Genomic DNA, 17,494 nt, shown 5'->3' with positions numbered 1-17,494 from the left:
AGTCATTACCGCTTGTGTGGTCATCTGTAACTCTGGCGTGATGAGCTTCAGTTTCTTTCACAAAGCAAAATAACCCACTCGCATGTGCCTCTTCTAAAAGACCTGAACATTCCTGCATACAGTTTTCTCCTTACAGTCGAGTGGCGTGTGGTCTGTCAGCTCATTAGTCAAAGGTGTGCATTTAGCAGGAGAAATGTCACAGAACAGCCGCGAGCATTTAGCCCCATCACTCACTGGACCTGAAGCCCTCTGTGCTTGTACAACTGGCATGCGAGGAGCAGCACGGATGACTTGGTGTCGGTCTGTAAACAGTAAGAGAAGACAAGCTTTCAGAGTGTCCGTCCAACATAATCAGACTCTGACATCACTTGCCGGAATCGAGCAGACTCACTGCAACCAATTAATCATTTTCTTCCATGCATACATCCAAGGATGAGCTAGCTTAACGCCACCACAAGAAGCTGTAATCCTTCTCTGCTTCTTTACTGCGGTGTTTAGCAAAATTCCCTGAAACTTAAATCCAACGTAGTTTTTTCATACACAGCTAAAAGTCAAAATCAAACATGATTGATTAATGCATGGGATATATGCATAATGGAGCATGAGTGCAAAATATTGGAGACCGTTTGCACACAGAATATTTTTAAAGATTGTATTTTACTGCAGACGGGACAGGTTTCTTATAATGCTGTTTCACAGAACATCACTTTCACCATGCTACGCCAGCTCCAAAGCCACCGGTAATATCCATATTTCCCTCTTTTATTCCTGCGGGGCCAAGCATGGATTACCGTCATTGATTTACAACAGCAAACGGGTCCAAGTCATTGTAGTGACCTGACGTGTGCCAAAGACAAAACAGCTGACAGAATAAAAAAATTGAATTGAGTCCGGCAACACACTGACTTCAGTTACTTTCTTAAATGATATATTTTGATTCCCAGCTTTCCTTGGAAGAGCATTCAGCCTCTGTAAGATAAGAGTTAGTTACTGTTTACCCTCTGAACACTTTGTGTCTTTTTTACATTTTATGTCCTGCAGTTCTGTGGAATCAGCACAATACTGGCTAGAAGTGAAAACAACTCAAACATGTATTTTGTGCAGAATAACAGTTATAATGACATAAATCATAAAAAAAAAAGGAAAAACACAAGTTTAATTTTTTAAAATTAGAATAAAATGGAATTTATATATACAACACTTTCCCAAAGTGTCATGAATATGAGAAAAAGAAATAGGGTCTCCACATGTTATACATATTGAACTATTTGCATTTTTACAACCTCTACTTGCATACTCTCCTGTCCTCTCCTCTCTGCTTTAAACAGATTTTCAGTGAATATTAATCACATGACCGTTCTCAGCAGAGTCAATCATGGCTTCACAGTGTCACTGAGAAGAAGAATTTAATGTTTTAACAGGATTTAGTTATTTCACAGCTTTGTTTTTGGCCACGTTTTATTTTCTAACAAAAATGTTCACAACCTATGATCTATTCAAAGATTGTCTGTAAGTTAAAATTCCGACGATAATGCTTGTTTTTACAATTTCGTTCTATGATAAACATGTTATTTTCTGGTGATTTTTTAAAGTAATAATTTTTCAAGGTTTTGAACATTCAGAGGGTTAAAATATGTAGCACACAAAGCATTAGACTGGTCCTGAAAGAACTTATGGGTTATGGTCAATGCTTTAACATGAATCAACAGTTCCCAAAATAATCCATAAGCAGTGAAGAATAACAACCTTGCTGCTGACCTTCTGACAGTTTATCAGTGACTCATGTTGCTCTGTCTGTGACTAGCCTGATAGGTTTCTTACTCACCCTTTCCACTCTTACTCTCAACCTGTTGTCCTATTTTCCCCTCAAAAACACAACTTACTCAAGCTTACTCCCGCGGGGCATGTTTTATATGAGAATGATGCGTTCAAGTGAAGTCCCCTTGTCAAATAAAAGATGTTAATACACGCTTGTCTTTTACACACACCTTTCTTTTGAAACAAACATGTTATTCTGCTTGTTAGATACTACAGCTGCAGGGGACTTCACCATGGAGCCGTTCCAGATTAACAGTGGCACGGACTTCAGATATTTAATGAATTAGTCACTCATTTATTGTAAATTTCCGGAGAAAGTCTTAACCTGTCTGTAACGCTGACTTGCTGCGTCATATCAGTCCTATAAACTGCCCCTCCTCAGATGTTGCTCCAGTTTGGCATGCTGTTACCATGCTGTCATAAACACAGGATTGATGTTAGTTTAAAGATGGAAAAAACCCACTTTGGTCTGCTTGAGTGAATAAATGAAGAAGTTTTTAATAGACCACAAAATCACACAGATTTATCAATTATTATTAAAGTGTAATTCTCTATTGCTTCAACTGTTTGAAATGGGGTTTGCATTTGCAGTGATGAGAGTTAGTTTACATTGATGGAATGTAACTAAGCACATTTACTCTAGTGCTGTACTTAAGTACAATTTTGAGGTACTATACTTGATATTTCCACATATGTAACTTTATACTTCACTACATTTTGGAGGCAAACATTGTACTTTTTACTCTATTTTTATACATTTAATGATTTATTTTTATTATTTACTTTTTTCCCCCTCAATTCTGGTCCCTGACTTTTTTTTAAATCATTTTTTAAAATGTATTTATTTATTTATTGCCCTACTGTAATTTTCTTTGCCATAATCATATGATTTTGTCATTTTTTGTCTTTTTGATATCTTGTTTATCTTGATGTATGTTTAGATATTTATAAGTTTATTTTTAGTTTTTAAGAAAAAAAAGAAGCAAACATCACCTTGTTCACAATATAGATACTTAAAACATAAAAAAAGTTACTTTCAGGTCAAGATTTACCATAAAAAAATGTAATTGAATTAAATTATAGAGGTTAAAACGTTTTTTACATAAATGCATCAATTAAAATAATCTAATAATATACTTCAAATATATAAAACAATCTGATAGGGTCCATTCTGCATAATGAGTACTTTTACTTTTTTTTTTTTTTACATTTTGATGCTGCTACTTTTATACTTTTACTTCACTAAGTTTTGAACACAGGACTTTTACTTTATTAGTATTAGTACTTTTACTTCAGTAAAGATCTGAATATTTCTTCCACCACTGTTAGTTTAATTTAATTCTGTAAGCTCTTAATTGCTAAATAAACTGTGTCTCCTCTATTTATTTATTTATTCTTCTTATTGTCATTTTATCACGCTGCTGAGGCAATTTCATCCTCTTGATGTGAAAGCATGTTTGCAATAAATAAATGAACCTTGAACCTCTATCTGACACATGCAAAAGTATAAACCAGTGTTCTGCAGGATGCAAACACATATCCCCGCTTATAAATATAAACCCATATGATACTGTACGTATTGTTTTTAATGTATAAGCCCGAGGCAATGTGCAACAGCAATGTGTAGTGCAGAAATAATATTTAATGTTAGGTCTTTTTACCTGCCAGCCCATGAGTCATCACCTCAGCGATGTATATATAAGGTGCAGCTCTCACTGTTTCTTGGATTGTGTGCGTTGCCATAGAGTTCTTCTCTCACTGACTGTCTGCGTCATTTCTCTGGATCTGTTTTGATTGTTTTCACTGTATACCTGTTGCCAGTTTCAAGTGCACTTGGCTACTTATGACTTTTTATCAGGCCGCATTATAGAAACAGTGCTCCAGTGCTTATTATGCCCTCGGGTGCCCTGTTTTCATCTCAGATCTCAGGCCTCACAAATCTGTTTGTGCAGACGTTCGGCCCGAGCACGTTCAGGATCGTCTGAAGCTTCGAGGAAAAGTTTGACATCTTGGGAAAAAGTGCTTGCTCTCTTTGTTGTCGAGAGTTGGATGAGAAAATTGATAACCTCTTTTAAACTCAAGACCCACTTCTTTAGTCTAGCTTTTAACAAGTATCTATCTAATCTAATCTATTTATTTATTTATTTAGTGTGCTTGTAAGAGCACACTCCACTCTTCCTATTTATTCTTCTGTTTCTTCCACATACACTAAAAAGGTATCAAATCGACCGGCTCGGCCATGACAGGTATGCTGTGACTTTTATAAAGGTTCCGGCAAACGGTTTTGAAATTATTCGGCAAAAACACGCCAAAAAAAAATCCCCCCAATGTTACCTTATGGAGAAGCGAAAGTGGATGATGTCATAGCTAGAGTGGAGAGGGAGAGAAAAATCAGTCAAAAAATAAATTTGGAAAGTGTGCTTGAGGCCGCAGATGCCACTCTACAGAAATAATTTATACATAGAAACGTAGGAAAATTTTTCTTCTCTCTCACATTGGTCTGCTAAAGCTGTCAGAGTTATAGTTTGGGCGTAGGACGCACAGATGATCCACCAACACGCACCCACATACTCATAGACCGCCATGTTAAAAGGTGGGAACATTTCTGGAGGAAGGCAGAGGTACCAGTTTCTTACAATAGCTCTAAAAAAACAATTTCTTCATTTTTCTTCACAAAACACATATGTAGACATTCAAGAAGAACTCAGGATTTCTTTCGAAATTTTCTAGTTGTCTTTTACTGATTTAGTCTGGCTTTTAATAAAGCTTTATTCATTCATTTATTTATTTATTTATTTATATATCTGTCTAATTATTTACTGTAATTTTTTGTGTTTAATTAAGTTTTTGAATATTATTTTTAAAAATTGTATTGTTATTAATATTATTATTATTATTGTGTGTGTATTTGTGTGTGTGTGTGGGGGGGTTGTATTGTGTGAAGCACTTTGTGTTACAATAAATTACTAAAGTACTGTACGAATTAAGTCTGATTGATTGATTAATAGATTTTTATGTCTCTAGTTGCTACAAAGACTTGAAAAAACAAACATAATGTAATAAATTTAGGTGCTGGAAGGCAGATACTTTGTGCTAAGCTAAGCTTGAATCATTCCTAAAACATTGTATTTACCGTACAGATATGAGAGCATATCACTCTTCTCCTCTAACTGAGCAGACAAGTGTATTTCCCAACATGTCGAACTATTCCACTGCTACACTGAGCACAGTTTATGGAAGTGACATGCACATAACTCTCTTTTTTCCTGCAGGTATTGCTGTTTTATTGTTGGTGCGGCCGCAGTGCTAAACCATTTTATAAGCTAACCACAGTGACTTGTTTGAAGTGGTTTTGTCAGTGTTTCAATAAACATGAATCTCTAACCACGTGTGTTGACACTGGCTGTTTAAAACATTAAACAGAGACGCTTTTGTGAACTGGAATGTATCTGTAAGAATATGTATCAATTCATTGTATCATTTTAAACATATTCTGGGACATAGCCTATACAGAAGGATGCAGCATCAGACGGAACTATCCCCCTAGATTCACCAATCAGGCCGGCGCGATCAAATCCCATGACGTCACAATGTTAAAACGAAGCAGTGTTGAGCCCTGAAATTAACTTCCCTCTAAAGTACTGCCTTGGAACTCCATACCAGTGTTTGTTTGACGACGATAGGCCAAGTAAAACCGGGGATAAGATCAAATATATAAAGATATAAAACTAGATGTTATCCTCATTTTACCTCTTATATGTTACATTTGCAACCATTTTTTGTACATTTTCTGGGTTCAGAATGTTGATCCAGTAAGTCAAAGAGAAAAAATTATTATCAGGTCATATAGGTGAGGTTGTGCTGAAAAGAATGATACCAACATGGCATCTTAAACATTTTTTAACTGGTATATACAGGCAGAATGTCAAAAACAGGCAAAATAGCCCAAAGGGTTAAGTATTTCCTGTTAGTATTAGACCTAGGTGTTCTATCTAGAGCCTATGCAGAAAGTAGGAGTGATATCTTGTGATTAAACACAAATGAGCTCTCTCATTCACTGTTGGAAACTAACTCTAGGGGATACACTCTGAGTAAACACTTGCTATCTGTTTCCGCTGTGGTTTTGGCTCACTTCAGTGGGTATTCATCAGCGCCTGGCAAGTCTTTTCACCTCCAACACAGTCAGTCCCGTCAGCTACACCTCCCACGCTGGGAGCTCACGGTCCTGTACTGCGATGTCACCAGTCACACCTGCCCATGATATCTCCAAAAATCTTTCCCATGAAACCTAAGACCATCATCCCACCTACAACCCATTTCACAGCCATGAAGTCATTTGACAGTTAGGCATCATTACTGCCTTATCAATTTCTGTTGGCTTATGTTTGAGCAAGTTCAGTAGCCTCCAACAAGCTATAAATCTTATAAAGACCATAAAACTATCTCTGTTTCTGTGGTATGTATACAGTGGCTGAAGAACAGGTATCCAGAAGCTGTGACTTTTCACAATAAGAGCCCCATATATCCAACCTATTTTAGACATTTTAGGATATAAGTCACCTCCGGCTTCCCTTTTTTTCCATTCGGCTTTCAGTTCTGTCACTCTTTCTTTAGCTTTCCTCTGTATCATTAAGTCTGCACGCTGGTGTGATTTAAAGGGGCGAGAAAAAAGGCAATGTGTGACACAAGTCTGTCATGAGGATTGGTGTCAGAAAGAGGAGAGAGGGAAAGAGGTTAGAGGTTAAATGCTCAGCCATAAACCATAAAAAAAATCTGCCTGGTGATGTCATGATTCGTCAGGAATCTAAGGGAAAGGTTCACAAGAATCTAGAGATATTAATAAACATACTTTTAACAATCAAATGGAAAGTGGTGAAAAGTAGTAAAAATATTTATTCAACTATTGTTTTGAGGTTTTTTCTCTTTCTAACTCCAAAACAGAAGTTAAAAAAAAATTAGTGGTTCCAAGGTGTTTAAGCTTGTGGCTCCTTTTAAAAATCCGGCCTTGTCACACCTCCAAATGTCTCAGAAATTCTGAGAAAAGCCAAACACTGAAACACCTTCTGCTGCTCAGCACAATTAAAAGTTTTACACACTTCTTTGCAAGTCCTGATGACTCCATTTTCTAATTTTGCTATTTTCAGGTTGGCTTGCATTGAACTCTAAAGACCGTAAACACTCTAAATCTGAGTTCCAGTACGTTTGTTTGTTCCCCTTGTCAGGCTGCAGTTTTAACAAAGAAGTTATCCAATAATGTCCAATATCCAATTTTTGGGCAACAGAACTTTTGTTTTTTACCCATCCTTCCTACCATAATAAGCCCAGAGACAAAAGTTTCCATTAGAAAAAGTAACTAAATCAAAGCTTGAAATTGTGATTATGATCTAATTTAAAACGTTGCTAAAAAATAAACTATTTGGAATAACTAGATCATGTTAAAAAATATTATATTCTGCTCCTCAGTGACACTGTGAAGCCATGATTGATTCTGCTGAGAAGAACGGTCACGTGACAAATATGTGTTTACACAGAGCAGAGAGCAGAGAGGAGAGGACAGGAGAGGTTGTAAAAATGTAAATAGTAGCATGTGGAGACCCAAATATTTTTTTGTAATATACATGACACTTGTGGGTACTTGAAAAACTGTCCAATTTTTAAGAGACAATTTATCGGAGAAATTCAGCTTGTTTTTTCCATTTTTTAAGATTTATGTCATTATAACTGTGTTATTCTGCATTTTTCAGTTCTACTCCACTCCTAACCCTGATTGTGCTGATTCCATGAAGCTGCAGGACTTTCACTTAAATATACCACAGTAAGTAAAATTTAAATTTCCCCAAAATGACTTTAGGTTTTGAGAACTAATCATCTCACAGCCCCCTGGATTTAAAAGGAAAAAATCCAGAAAAGCTTTTCAGATAATCACCTTAGTCATGAATTATCTTTCGGCTTTGACACTCTTTCCCACTTATTCTTTGGATTCTCTGACAATTACACATAAATAAAGATGTTTTGAATAGTCTATATTTAGTATATTTACTCAGTCAATACTTTTTAAGCTAAAAAAAAAAGAAAGAAGCTTGATGTGGACATGTATGTGTCATACATTCCCTGAACTATTTTTACTTTTTGTAGGCATAAAGAAACCCACAGACAAGCATCCCCCAATCTCACCTCTCATTCTCAGACCAGCACATTTATTGCTCACTGAGTCCCCTGGTGGCCACACTAGGAACAGCATCATTAGAGGGACACCATAAAGCAGCAATAAGCCTGCTGCGTGTCGTTAATATGAGCTGGTATTAATACATAACTGTAACTTATGGAATATCATTTAATGTTTTATATGACTTTTAAATCCTCTCATAACTGGTTTCGTGTTACCAGTCTACTGAATTAATTGGCATACTTACTTTGTATCATATTAAAAATACATTCATATATATCTGTCTTTTTTTTTTTTTTTTAAGAAAATGACTGCTTCGTAAAATTAAGGATATTTGCCGAATAATTTAACTTTTATTTGACCGGAAACGGCCAAATCTTGGCTCCGCAGCGTGTATGAAATATTTGTCCGGTGATGGAAATTCAGCTCAGGAATGCATTTTTTTCCCCTCAGTGTGTGCGTCTCGGATGTTTCTCTGACTGGCTGTGAGGTAAGAAAACAAGTCCGTCCCTCTCCGCTGCAGACACCCCATTGGTCCAGGCGGGACCTCAGGAATGTCCTCAAACTGTTTAAATAGCACTTGTATCGGTAGGATAAGTCAGTAGAATAAGTCCAAGCACCGGAATAAATCCCGGACAGGAGCTCAGAGAGACTTTGAGAGAACTATCAACCCGAAACTGACGAGCTTCCACAAGAGCTTAAAGAGGAGGATAAATAATCGGACAAGGACTTTTTCTCTTACCTATTTTCAGAGGGAATTTTCATTTTAAAGGTTTGTAGACTTTTTCTTTTCATTATTATTATTTATTAACATTATATATTTGTGACAAAATGCAGCCTGGATGTGTCCCCTAAACGGCGTGTGTGTTATTCTAGGGATCACTTGATATTCCAACATGATGCTGTGTGGCATCTTTTTGCTGTTGATGCTTTGGAGCTGCGAAGGCGCAAGATTGGCAGGTGAGCATGGAAAAAGTTTAATAGGCTATTAAAAAAAACTTAGTTTCATATTTAAACTTCCTACAGAGACTTTAACTGTAACTGTGATGCACTCAGAATATTTTAATAATGTTCTATGACAATGAAGTATGTTTTGTTGTTGTTTAGTGCTAGATCTTAGCACTTTGCTGTGTTTGTATGCACACTGTGATTATGGGAGAAAAAACTGAACAATGCCTTTTCTTTCTTTAACCGCAGAGAGCCGAGATGATAACAGTGTGTATGACTTATTTGATCTGGCCCGGGTGAGCAAGAGACACAACGGAGTGAGTTTGGTTAAAGGTGCAGATCCCTACAGCCCTGCATACAAGGTCCTGAACCCAGACCTGATCCCCCAAGTCCCAGACAGCTCCTTCAGGGACATCCTCGACTCCATCCAGGCCGAGAGGGGCTTCCTCCTCCTGGTCAACCTGAAACAGTTCAAGAAAACCAGGGGCAGCCTCCTGACCATTGAGAGGAATGACGGATCCGGACCCGTTTTCGAGATCATCTCCAACGGGAAAGCCAACACTCTGGATGTGGTCTACTCCACCGCAAACCATCAGGGGGTCGTGTCCATCGAGGAGGCAGACTTGGCCACTGGACACTGGAAGAACATCACACTGTTCGTTCAGGACGACAGGGTGCAGCTTTTTGTCGGCTGTGAGGAGATCAATGTGTCAGAGATGGATTTGCCCATCTCCAAAGTGCTGTTCCAGGAGGTGGCAGACATCGCCAGACTCAGGATTGGAAAGGGGGCTGTGAGGGACAGATTCATGGTAAGTTATAACCCACCAAATTACTGCATATTGATGAAAAATTATATTTTGTTCTCACAGGATAACTAAAGGTTTAAGTGTATCTTAACTGGAATTTATTGACCCTCAGGGAGTGCTGCAGAATGTGCGCTTTGTCTTTGGAACTACTCTGGATGCCATACTGAGAAATAAGGGATGCCAGAGTGGAGGTAAGTCTGGAAAATACATAAAAATATTAATTTCCCTTGGATTGTATGTGTATATAAAGAGACAAACGGACCATTGTGCTCCAGTGAACAGAAATGACTTCTCTCCTCTTTCCCCTCTGCAGCTACCTTAACTGATGTCATGACCCTTGACAACCCAGTCAATGGCTCCAGCCCCGCCATTAGGACTGATTACACCGGTCACAAAGCCAAAGGTGAGACCTCTCCTCCCCAAAATGTGTCTCTGCTCTACTACTCAATCATAAGCTTTAAGAGGTGAAGTAATTTATTTAACTCTTTCTCTCCTGTATTCAGATCTGCAGACTGTCTGCGGCTTCTCTTGTGAGGACATCGCCGGCATGTTTAAGGAGCTCAAGGGACTCGGCGTGGTCGTTAAACAGCTGTCCAACGAGCTCCGCAAAGTGGTAAGCTCCAAGGGCTATGAAGGTCTGCTCTTTGTCATCAGCCACTCTTTTCCTTTCGTCTTTCCCTCCACTTCCAGTTAACTCATTCCCAGTGCATCGCCACTTGTCGCTTTAATGGCAGTCCCCCCTCCTCTCTCCTGGCCAAGTCCTTAATGAGACCCATGTGAATACACAAATATGTTTGGCTGTCGGTTGCATTTGCACTGCTCGGCTAGAGTCAAGCAATGTCTTAATCACGGTGTCGGTCAGTGATTCATTTGTATTGGAACTTTGGCAAAGTGAAAGTTTTCCATACTCCATACTGAGAAACTCTCTTTTTTCCCTCCAGTCTGAAGACAGCACACTGCTGAAAAATCAAATGAACATCCACAGCGGAATCTGCATCCACAACGGCATCGTGCACAAGGACAAGGACGAATGGACTGTTGACGGCTGCACTGAGTGCACCTGCCAGGTAAAGTGTCATCACACCTGCAGCCTCCAAATAATCAGCTGAGCATGTTTCCTGTATCCACACTGTAATGAAGTGATAATAGGGTTTATGTTAGCACCTCTCTATACAACCACATCTCTTCTGTCTGAAAGCCATCAGCACTTCTTCTCAACTAGCAACAAAGCAGCATGGGGGCTTTTTTTCCCCACAGCAGCAACATCTAGTGAAGGTTTCATGTGTTGTGTAATTGGTTATGTGGGAGAGTGTTTGTATTCTATCAACACAGCAGGAGTGTCATGTACCTGATAACGATCCCTCTATTGTGAAATATAGCAATTAGGGTTGGATCAGCACCAGCACCAGCAAATCCTCATTATTCTTGTACTTATTCCTTTATCCAGAACTCTGCTACTGTGTGCCGCAAAATCTCCTGCCCTCTCATCCCATGTGCTAACGCCACCGTGCCTGACGGAGAGTGCTGCCCTCGCTGCGGAACACGTAAGCTTCTTTTTTTTTTAAATTGGCTCCTTCTTGTATTTCCTTTTTTTCTAAATATCTTTTATCTCAAGATAACTTTATGTCTTCTTCCCTGCAGCGAGCGACTTCGCAGAGGACGGCTGGTCCCCTTGGTCTGACTGGACCCATTGTTCGGTGACTTGTGGTCGGGGCATCCAGCAGCGCGGACGCTCCTGTGACCGCATCAACAGCAACTGTGAGGGCACCTCTGTCCAGACCCGTGACTGCTACCCCCAGGAATGTGACAAACGCTGTAAGTCACTCAGCATTCTTAACACAGCCATTGTGATAATAAATCTTCTCATTTTCAGAGCATTATGATGAATTAATTGTGCATGCGTTGCTCACAGTCAAGCAGGATGGAGGTTGGAGCCACTGGTCGCCCTGGTCTTCATGCTCTGTGACCTGCGGTGAGGGGGTCATCACCCGGATACGCCTCTGCAACTCCCCCACACCCCAAATGGGTGGCAGGGACTGTCAGGGAGACGGACGTCAAACAGAAATCTGCCAGAAGTCACCCTGTCCAAGTGAGCTTAATTTTCGTAGCTTAACTATAAATTTAGTACAACAGTTTAGGCACAACAGTATGTTAAAGTGTATGAATTCATTTACTGAATTGGGTTTTTATGACACTTTCTAGTTGATGGAGGTTGGGGACCTTGGTCACCATGGGACAGCTGCACCGTTACCTGTGGTGGAGGAGTCCAGAACCGCAAGCGACGCTGCTCCGACCCCGTCCCCAAATACGGAGGAAAGGATTGTGTTGGTGATGCTTCTGTGTCTCAAGTGTGCAACAACCAGGAGTGCCCTATTGGTAAGCTTTTTAGATTTAACAAGAATTAAAGACAAGAATTAAAGAAACAAGTCACAAGTCACAGATTATCATTTTTGAAGGAAATAAAAACAAATATTTTCTATCTGCAGATGGTTGTCTCTCCAGTCCATGCTTCCCTGGCGCAAAGTGCACCAGCTTCCCCGATGGCTCTTTCAAGTGTGGCAGGTGTCCGCTTGGCTACATTGGGAACGGCGTCACCTGCAAAGACATTGATGAGTGTAAACAGGTGCCCGATGCTTGCCACACACATAACGGAGTCCACCGCTGTGAGAACACCGAGCCGGGTTACAACTGCCTGCCCTGCCCCCCACGTTTCTCCGGTCCTCAGCCCTTTGGAAGAGGAGTCGAACAGGCAACTGCTAAAAAACAGGTTTGAGTTATTACTTGCTCTGTGTGTGTGGCTAGTAGGCTAGCTGCAGGATTTTTTTTAATTATCTGTAATTTTCTTTAGGTTTGCAAACCCCGTAACCCTTGCCAAGATGGTAGCCACGACTGCCATAAAAATGCAAACTGCATCTACTTGGGCGTCTACTCTGAGTCTATGTACCGTTGCGAGTGCAAGCCAGGGTATGCAGGAAACGGCCGTATTTGCGGAGAGGACACTGACTTGGACGGATGGCCCAACACTGACCTGCTCTGTGTGGAGAACGCCACCTACCACTGCAAGAAGGTAGCCAGACCCCACATGTACAGAAATTCAAAAGGCCATTATTACCCTTCCGCACTATAATATTGTAATGATTGCCTCCTGAACCACTCCTTTGTTTCTTTACAGGATAACTGCCCCAGTCTTCCCAACTCTGGCCAGGAAGATCATGACAAAGATGGCCTGGGTGATGAATGTGACCATGATGATGACAATGATGGGATCCCCGATGATAGGGTGAGTCATCACAGCAGTTTATTTTAGCCCAAAAGTGTGCTTTCCTCAGAGACCAGACATAGCAATCAGCAGCAGCCATCCTTCCTCTGGGCAGTTGGAATGTAAAGTCTCTATGTCGGTGTGCTTTCACCAGAGAGTGGAAAACATGTAGCATAGGATAAAGCCAGAATTGAAGATGAGGTGGCTTGTTGCCCATAATTCTTAGTGTGGATTTGGAAAGTTGGGCAAGAAATATGCTGTGGTAGAAATAACCAGCTTGCTTGCAGTGGAATATCACATTCCAAGAAAAGTTGGAAAAAAAACAAGCCATGAAAAGCAGACTTTTGTTCCTATAAATATAATTTCTGTGAGTAATAACCCATTTTAGTAATTTAATGGAGCTTTTGATATTTCATTATAAATGTAGGATAACTGCCCAAGAGTATACAACCCTGCCCAGTATGACGCAGACAGAGACGAGGTTGGCGACAGCTGTGACAACTGTATATTTGAGGCAAACCCTGACCAAACCGACACGGACAACAATGGAGAGGGTGATGCCTGTGCTGTTGACATTGATGGCGATGGTAAGTGCTTTCTCCAAATTCCATCCAAGTTATTCCTCACGCTTTTCTTCAGCCTTTTAAAATCAATTGCAGACCTGCAGTCCTGAAGGCTAAAATATGTTTGTTATGACTCAACAGGCATTCTGAACGAGAACGACAACTGCCCATATGTTTACAATGTGGACCAGAGAGATACTGACAGGGACGGGGTGGGAGACCATTGTGACAACTGCCCTCTGGAGCACAACCCTGATCAGGTAATGTCAGATTTAACTTTTCACTTGCAAGCCATTCTGGGTAATATAGTGATGTCTGTAATGAAAGGGGAATGTGACAGCTTTGAGGAAAATTCTCCCTCTTCTCTCTCTTTATTCATCTTTGGAGCAAATATGAATGTATAATTTTGCTCAAGGGACATTGCTTGGGTGGCTACATTTAATTTAACCTCTCATATTGAGGCTGGCAAAAAAAACAGTGAAGGGAGTTATTTGAAGTGAGGACAATAGTCTTATAGTGTGAGTGGGAAATCTCATCGTGAAGGAATTTTGCTCTCCTACAGATTGACTCTGACTCAGACCTCATTGGAGACAAGTGTGACAACAACCAAGACATTGATGAGGATGGCCACCAGAACAACTTGGACAACTGCCCCTACATTCCCAACGCCAACCAGGCAGACCACGACAAGGACGGCAAGGGTGACGCCTGCGACCATGACGATGATAATGATGGCATTCCCGATGACAAAGACAACTGTAGGCTGGTGGCTAACCCAGATCAGCTGGACTCTGATGGTGAGTCAATCCCTCAACCTCATTTGTGGTCTTTTGAAACATTAATGACATTTAGTTTCGAACTTCTTGACCATCTTTGTGATTTCTGACTCCATGTTTTCCTATCAGGTGATGGTCGCGGTGATGCATGCAAAGATGACTTTGATGACGACAAAGTTCTGGACATCTACGACGTGTGCCCAGAGAACTTTGACATCAGTGAAACAGACTTCCGCAGATTCCAAATGGTTCCTCTGGACCCCAAGGGAACCTCTCAGATCGACCCCAACTGGGTGGTCCGGCATCAGGGCAAGGAGTTGGTACAGACTGTCAACTGCGACCCCGGCATTGCTGTTGGTGCGTAAAACACAAACAGACATCTCTCTGCATGGAGACAAAGTGGTAGCGAACTGTTTCTAAACGCTCTCTTCTCTTCCTTCAGGTTACGATGAGTTCAGCGCAGTGGATTTCAGTGGAACGTTCTTCATCAACACAGACAGAGATGACGACTACGCCGGGTTCGTGTTCGGCTACCAGTCCAGCTCACGCTTCTACACAGTGATGTGGAAACAGATCACACAGACCTACTGGTCCCACACGCCCACAAGAGCTCAAGGCTACTCTGGCCTGTCAATCAAAGTTGTCAACTCCACCACTGGGCCCGGAGAGCATCTGAGGAACGCCCTGTGGCACACCGGAGATACCGCAGGACAGGTGAGAGAAGATTCAATGTCTCAAGGGTTCAAGATACTCAACACATTGTTTGACGCTTTTCTCATTATAATCATTGCAATTCATCCTTTTCAGGTGCGCACTCTGTGGCACGACCCCAAGAACATTGGCTGGAAGGACTTCACCGCCTACAGATGGCATCTCATCCACAGACCCAAGTCCGGACTTATTAGGTGAGGCTGAAACCTATGAAACATGTCTATTCATTAAATTACAAAACTGCATTATTTACATGAAAATGGCAATAGGCTCATGGGATCTGTTTTCTTTTCTTTTAGAGTGGTCATGTATGAAGGCAAGAGAATCATGGCTGATTCTGGAAACATCTATGACAAGACATACGCTGGTGGGCGACTAGGCTTGTACGTCTTCTCTCAGGAGATGGTTTACTTCTCAGATCTCAAATATGAATGCAAAGGTAAGCACATGAGCAATGGTTTGATATTTTAAAAAGAACGGTTTCATCGCCTTGGAACAGCTGCTCAAAGTTTTGCCGACAGAGTGCCAATTTAATGTGTTTTCTTTCTTTCTTTCAGACACATAATTGGACCACAGAACCTTCCAGAAGAATGCCCGTCAGTATAAATATATAATGCGAGACCTGGATCGATAGCTCTTTAACTTCTTTTTTTTGAGAACTGCACATTGGAGGAATGACGAGCAAGTGAGCTAACATGAGGTAAACTGACCTCAGGACTTTAAGCCAAATGAAAGTTCAATGATGATTCTGCACCACTGCACCAAAACTCTAATTTTGAGCGCAACTCTGCTCAAAATAAATTGGCCCTCTCAATTTGTTGCTCTGATCTGTAATAAAGGGGAGGGCCACATTTTATTGCTTTGCACACCTGACCTGTCAGATGGCGGTATTCCTCTGTGGAGGAGGGACCAAAGGGAAGAGCGTTCCATGCTTTTAACATTTTATTATTTTTGAGCATTAATATACATCTGCTGTGGACTCAAAGAAGCTTGTTTCAGTATGAAGAAAGCAGTAGGAGAACTTTCATAGGCCGGGGTAAATATGCCCCTAGAAGGAACTGTTGAGGGACCATGGACAGTATGGACTGACTGTTACTATCAAAGAGAGTGAATGTTGTTTGTGTGTTTGTGCATGTGTGCCACCCATCAAGCATAGTTATGAAGACAACCGCGTCATTGTTTTAAATTCAGTTTTTTTTTTTTTGTTTTTTTTTTAACAATCCCTCACCACCCCACTTTCCCACAAACCTGTATGTACAAAGTCTCTTATTTAGCCGAGGCTTAGGGCTGGCCCAAAACATTCGTCTTCTCAGGAAAGAGCACTAGAAGAAACGAGGAGAGCACAAGATTCAGGACAGCACAGGGCCCCGAAGCAGGCGCACTGAACACTGCTTTGGAACAGTAATTAATAGCAAATATGATGTTAATATCTCCTTTCTTTACTGAGCATGTTAAGGGACATAAACAGCGAGGGCCAGTCTATTCCCTGTCATAAATAAACTGTTGTAAGTATGGCTGTTTGTATTTACATATTCATCATAGCGGCTTTAATTCTTGCTCAGCTCTGCATCTTGAAATTTTGTCCAACCTATTCCAATTAGTTGAAATCAATATTTGCTAAAGGCAAGATAAATTGATCCAAAAAAAGTAAAAGATCGGCATCACTCACAGTATGTGTTAATATTCTGCTTCTGCACAGTGTGCATGACTGGTGTGCCTGAGCTTGTGTGTACATTTCTGACAAGGGAAGATCAAAGGAAACCCTTTATGTACAAATATTACCTCATTAATTCTTTTTGTATTGAGACCAGCAATACACAAGAATCACTTGTCTTAGCAACAGAGTATAAATTGGTTGGCTTTTTTTTTTAAGCAAGACTTTAGTATCATTTATATGCTGTATATAAGATATTTTTGTAGAAGACCAAACAGGAACGTAAAGGATTAAAGAAATGTTGTCTTGACTATGTTGTGCTATATGTATGTCCTGTGCATTTTTTGATAAATTATTATGTTTGTTTTATGTCGAGGTTATTTCATTTGTGTAGATATATGCTATTTAAATAATTTATCTAGAAGCGTAGCCTCATATGGAAGCGTTTCTGTCTGTATAAACTTATTTGCACACTGACATGAGGATGTCTTTGTTATTTTTGTTTTTTTTTGTATGTGTCTTTTTTTAATTATTAGTGAAGCTTTTCTATAAACTTTGTACTATAGTTTCTACCCAAAGTGCTGTTTATACTCCGACCTGGTATTTTGTAATGTCAAGTGAACAATAAACACTTTAGAAAAAAGTATCTTGGTCCGTTGGTGTCTTTTTGGGGCAAACAAACAGTTAAATAGTTTCAAGACTTTTTTGTCTGTAATATTTGGACTTCATATCTACTCTGATTGAGGTCTTCTCCTTAGAAAAGCAAAAGGAGCCGAGCCATGCTGTGTCAAGC

General features: G+C 40.2%; 1 protein-coding gene across 1 annotated transcript; it reads left to right on the top strand.

Annotated features, from left to right (window-relative positions):
* The first annotated feature begins 8,520 nt into the window (after positions 1-8,520).
* Positions 8,521-17,266, top strand: LOC131987842 (thrombospondin-1-like). Its single transcript, XM_059352720.1, has 22 exons — positions 8,521-8,756; positions 8,861-8,944; positions 9,182-9,741; positions 9,851-9,929; positions 10,052-10,141; positions 10,242-10,351; positions 10,680-10,805; positions 11,186-11,282; positions 11,380-11,553; positions 11,651-11,827; positions 11,941-12,114; positions 12,225-12,505; positions 12,587-12,805; positions 12,911-13,018; positions 13,425-13,584; positions 13,702-13,820; positions 14,123-14,357; positions 14,466-14,693; positions 14,779-15,050; positions 15,144-15,241; positions 15,347-15,486; positions 15,605-17,266. The coding sequence occupies exons 2-22, from the start codon at positions 8,881-8,883 to the stop codon at positions 15,610-15,612; spliced, it is 3,519 nt and encodes a 1,172-aa protein (XP_059208703.1). The 5' UTR covers positions 8,521-8,756; positions 8,861-8,880; the 3' UTR covers positions 15,613-17,266.
* Positions 17,267-17,494: the final 228 nt, after the last annotated feature.

This window comes from Centropristis striata, chromosome 16 (genome assembly GCF_030273125.1).
Source record: "Centropristis striata isolate RG_2023a ecotype Rhode Island chromosome 16, C.striata_1.0, whole genome shotgun sequence".
In the NCBI taxonomy this organism is placed as follows: Eukaryota; Metazoa; Chordata; class Actinopteri; order Perciformes; family Serranidae; genus Centropristis; species Centropristis striata.
Note: the sequence above shows the minus strand (reverse complement) of the source record. Positions and strands in the feature narration are given on the sequence as shown.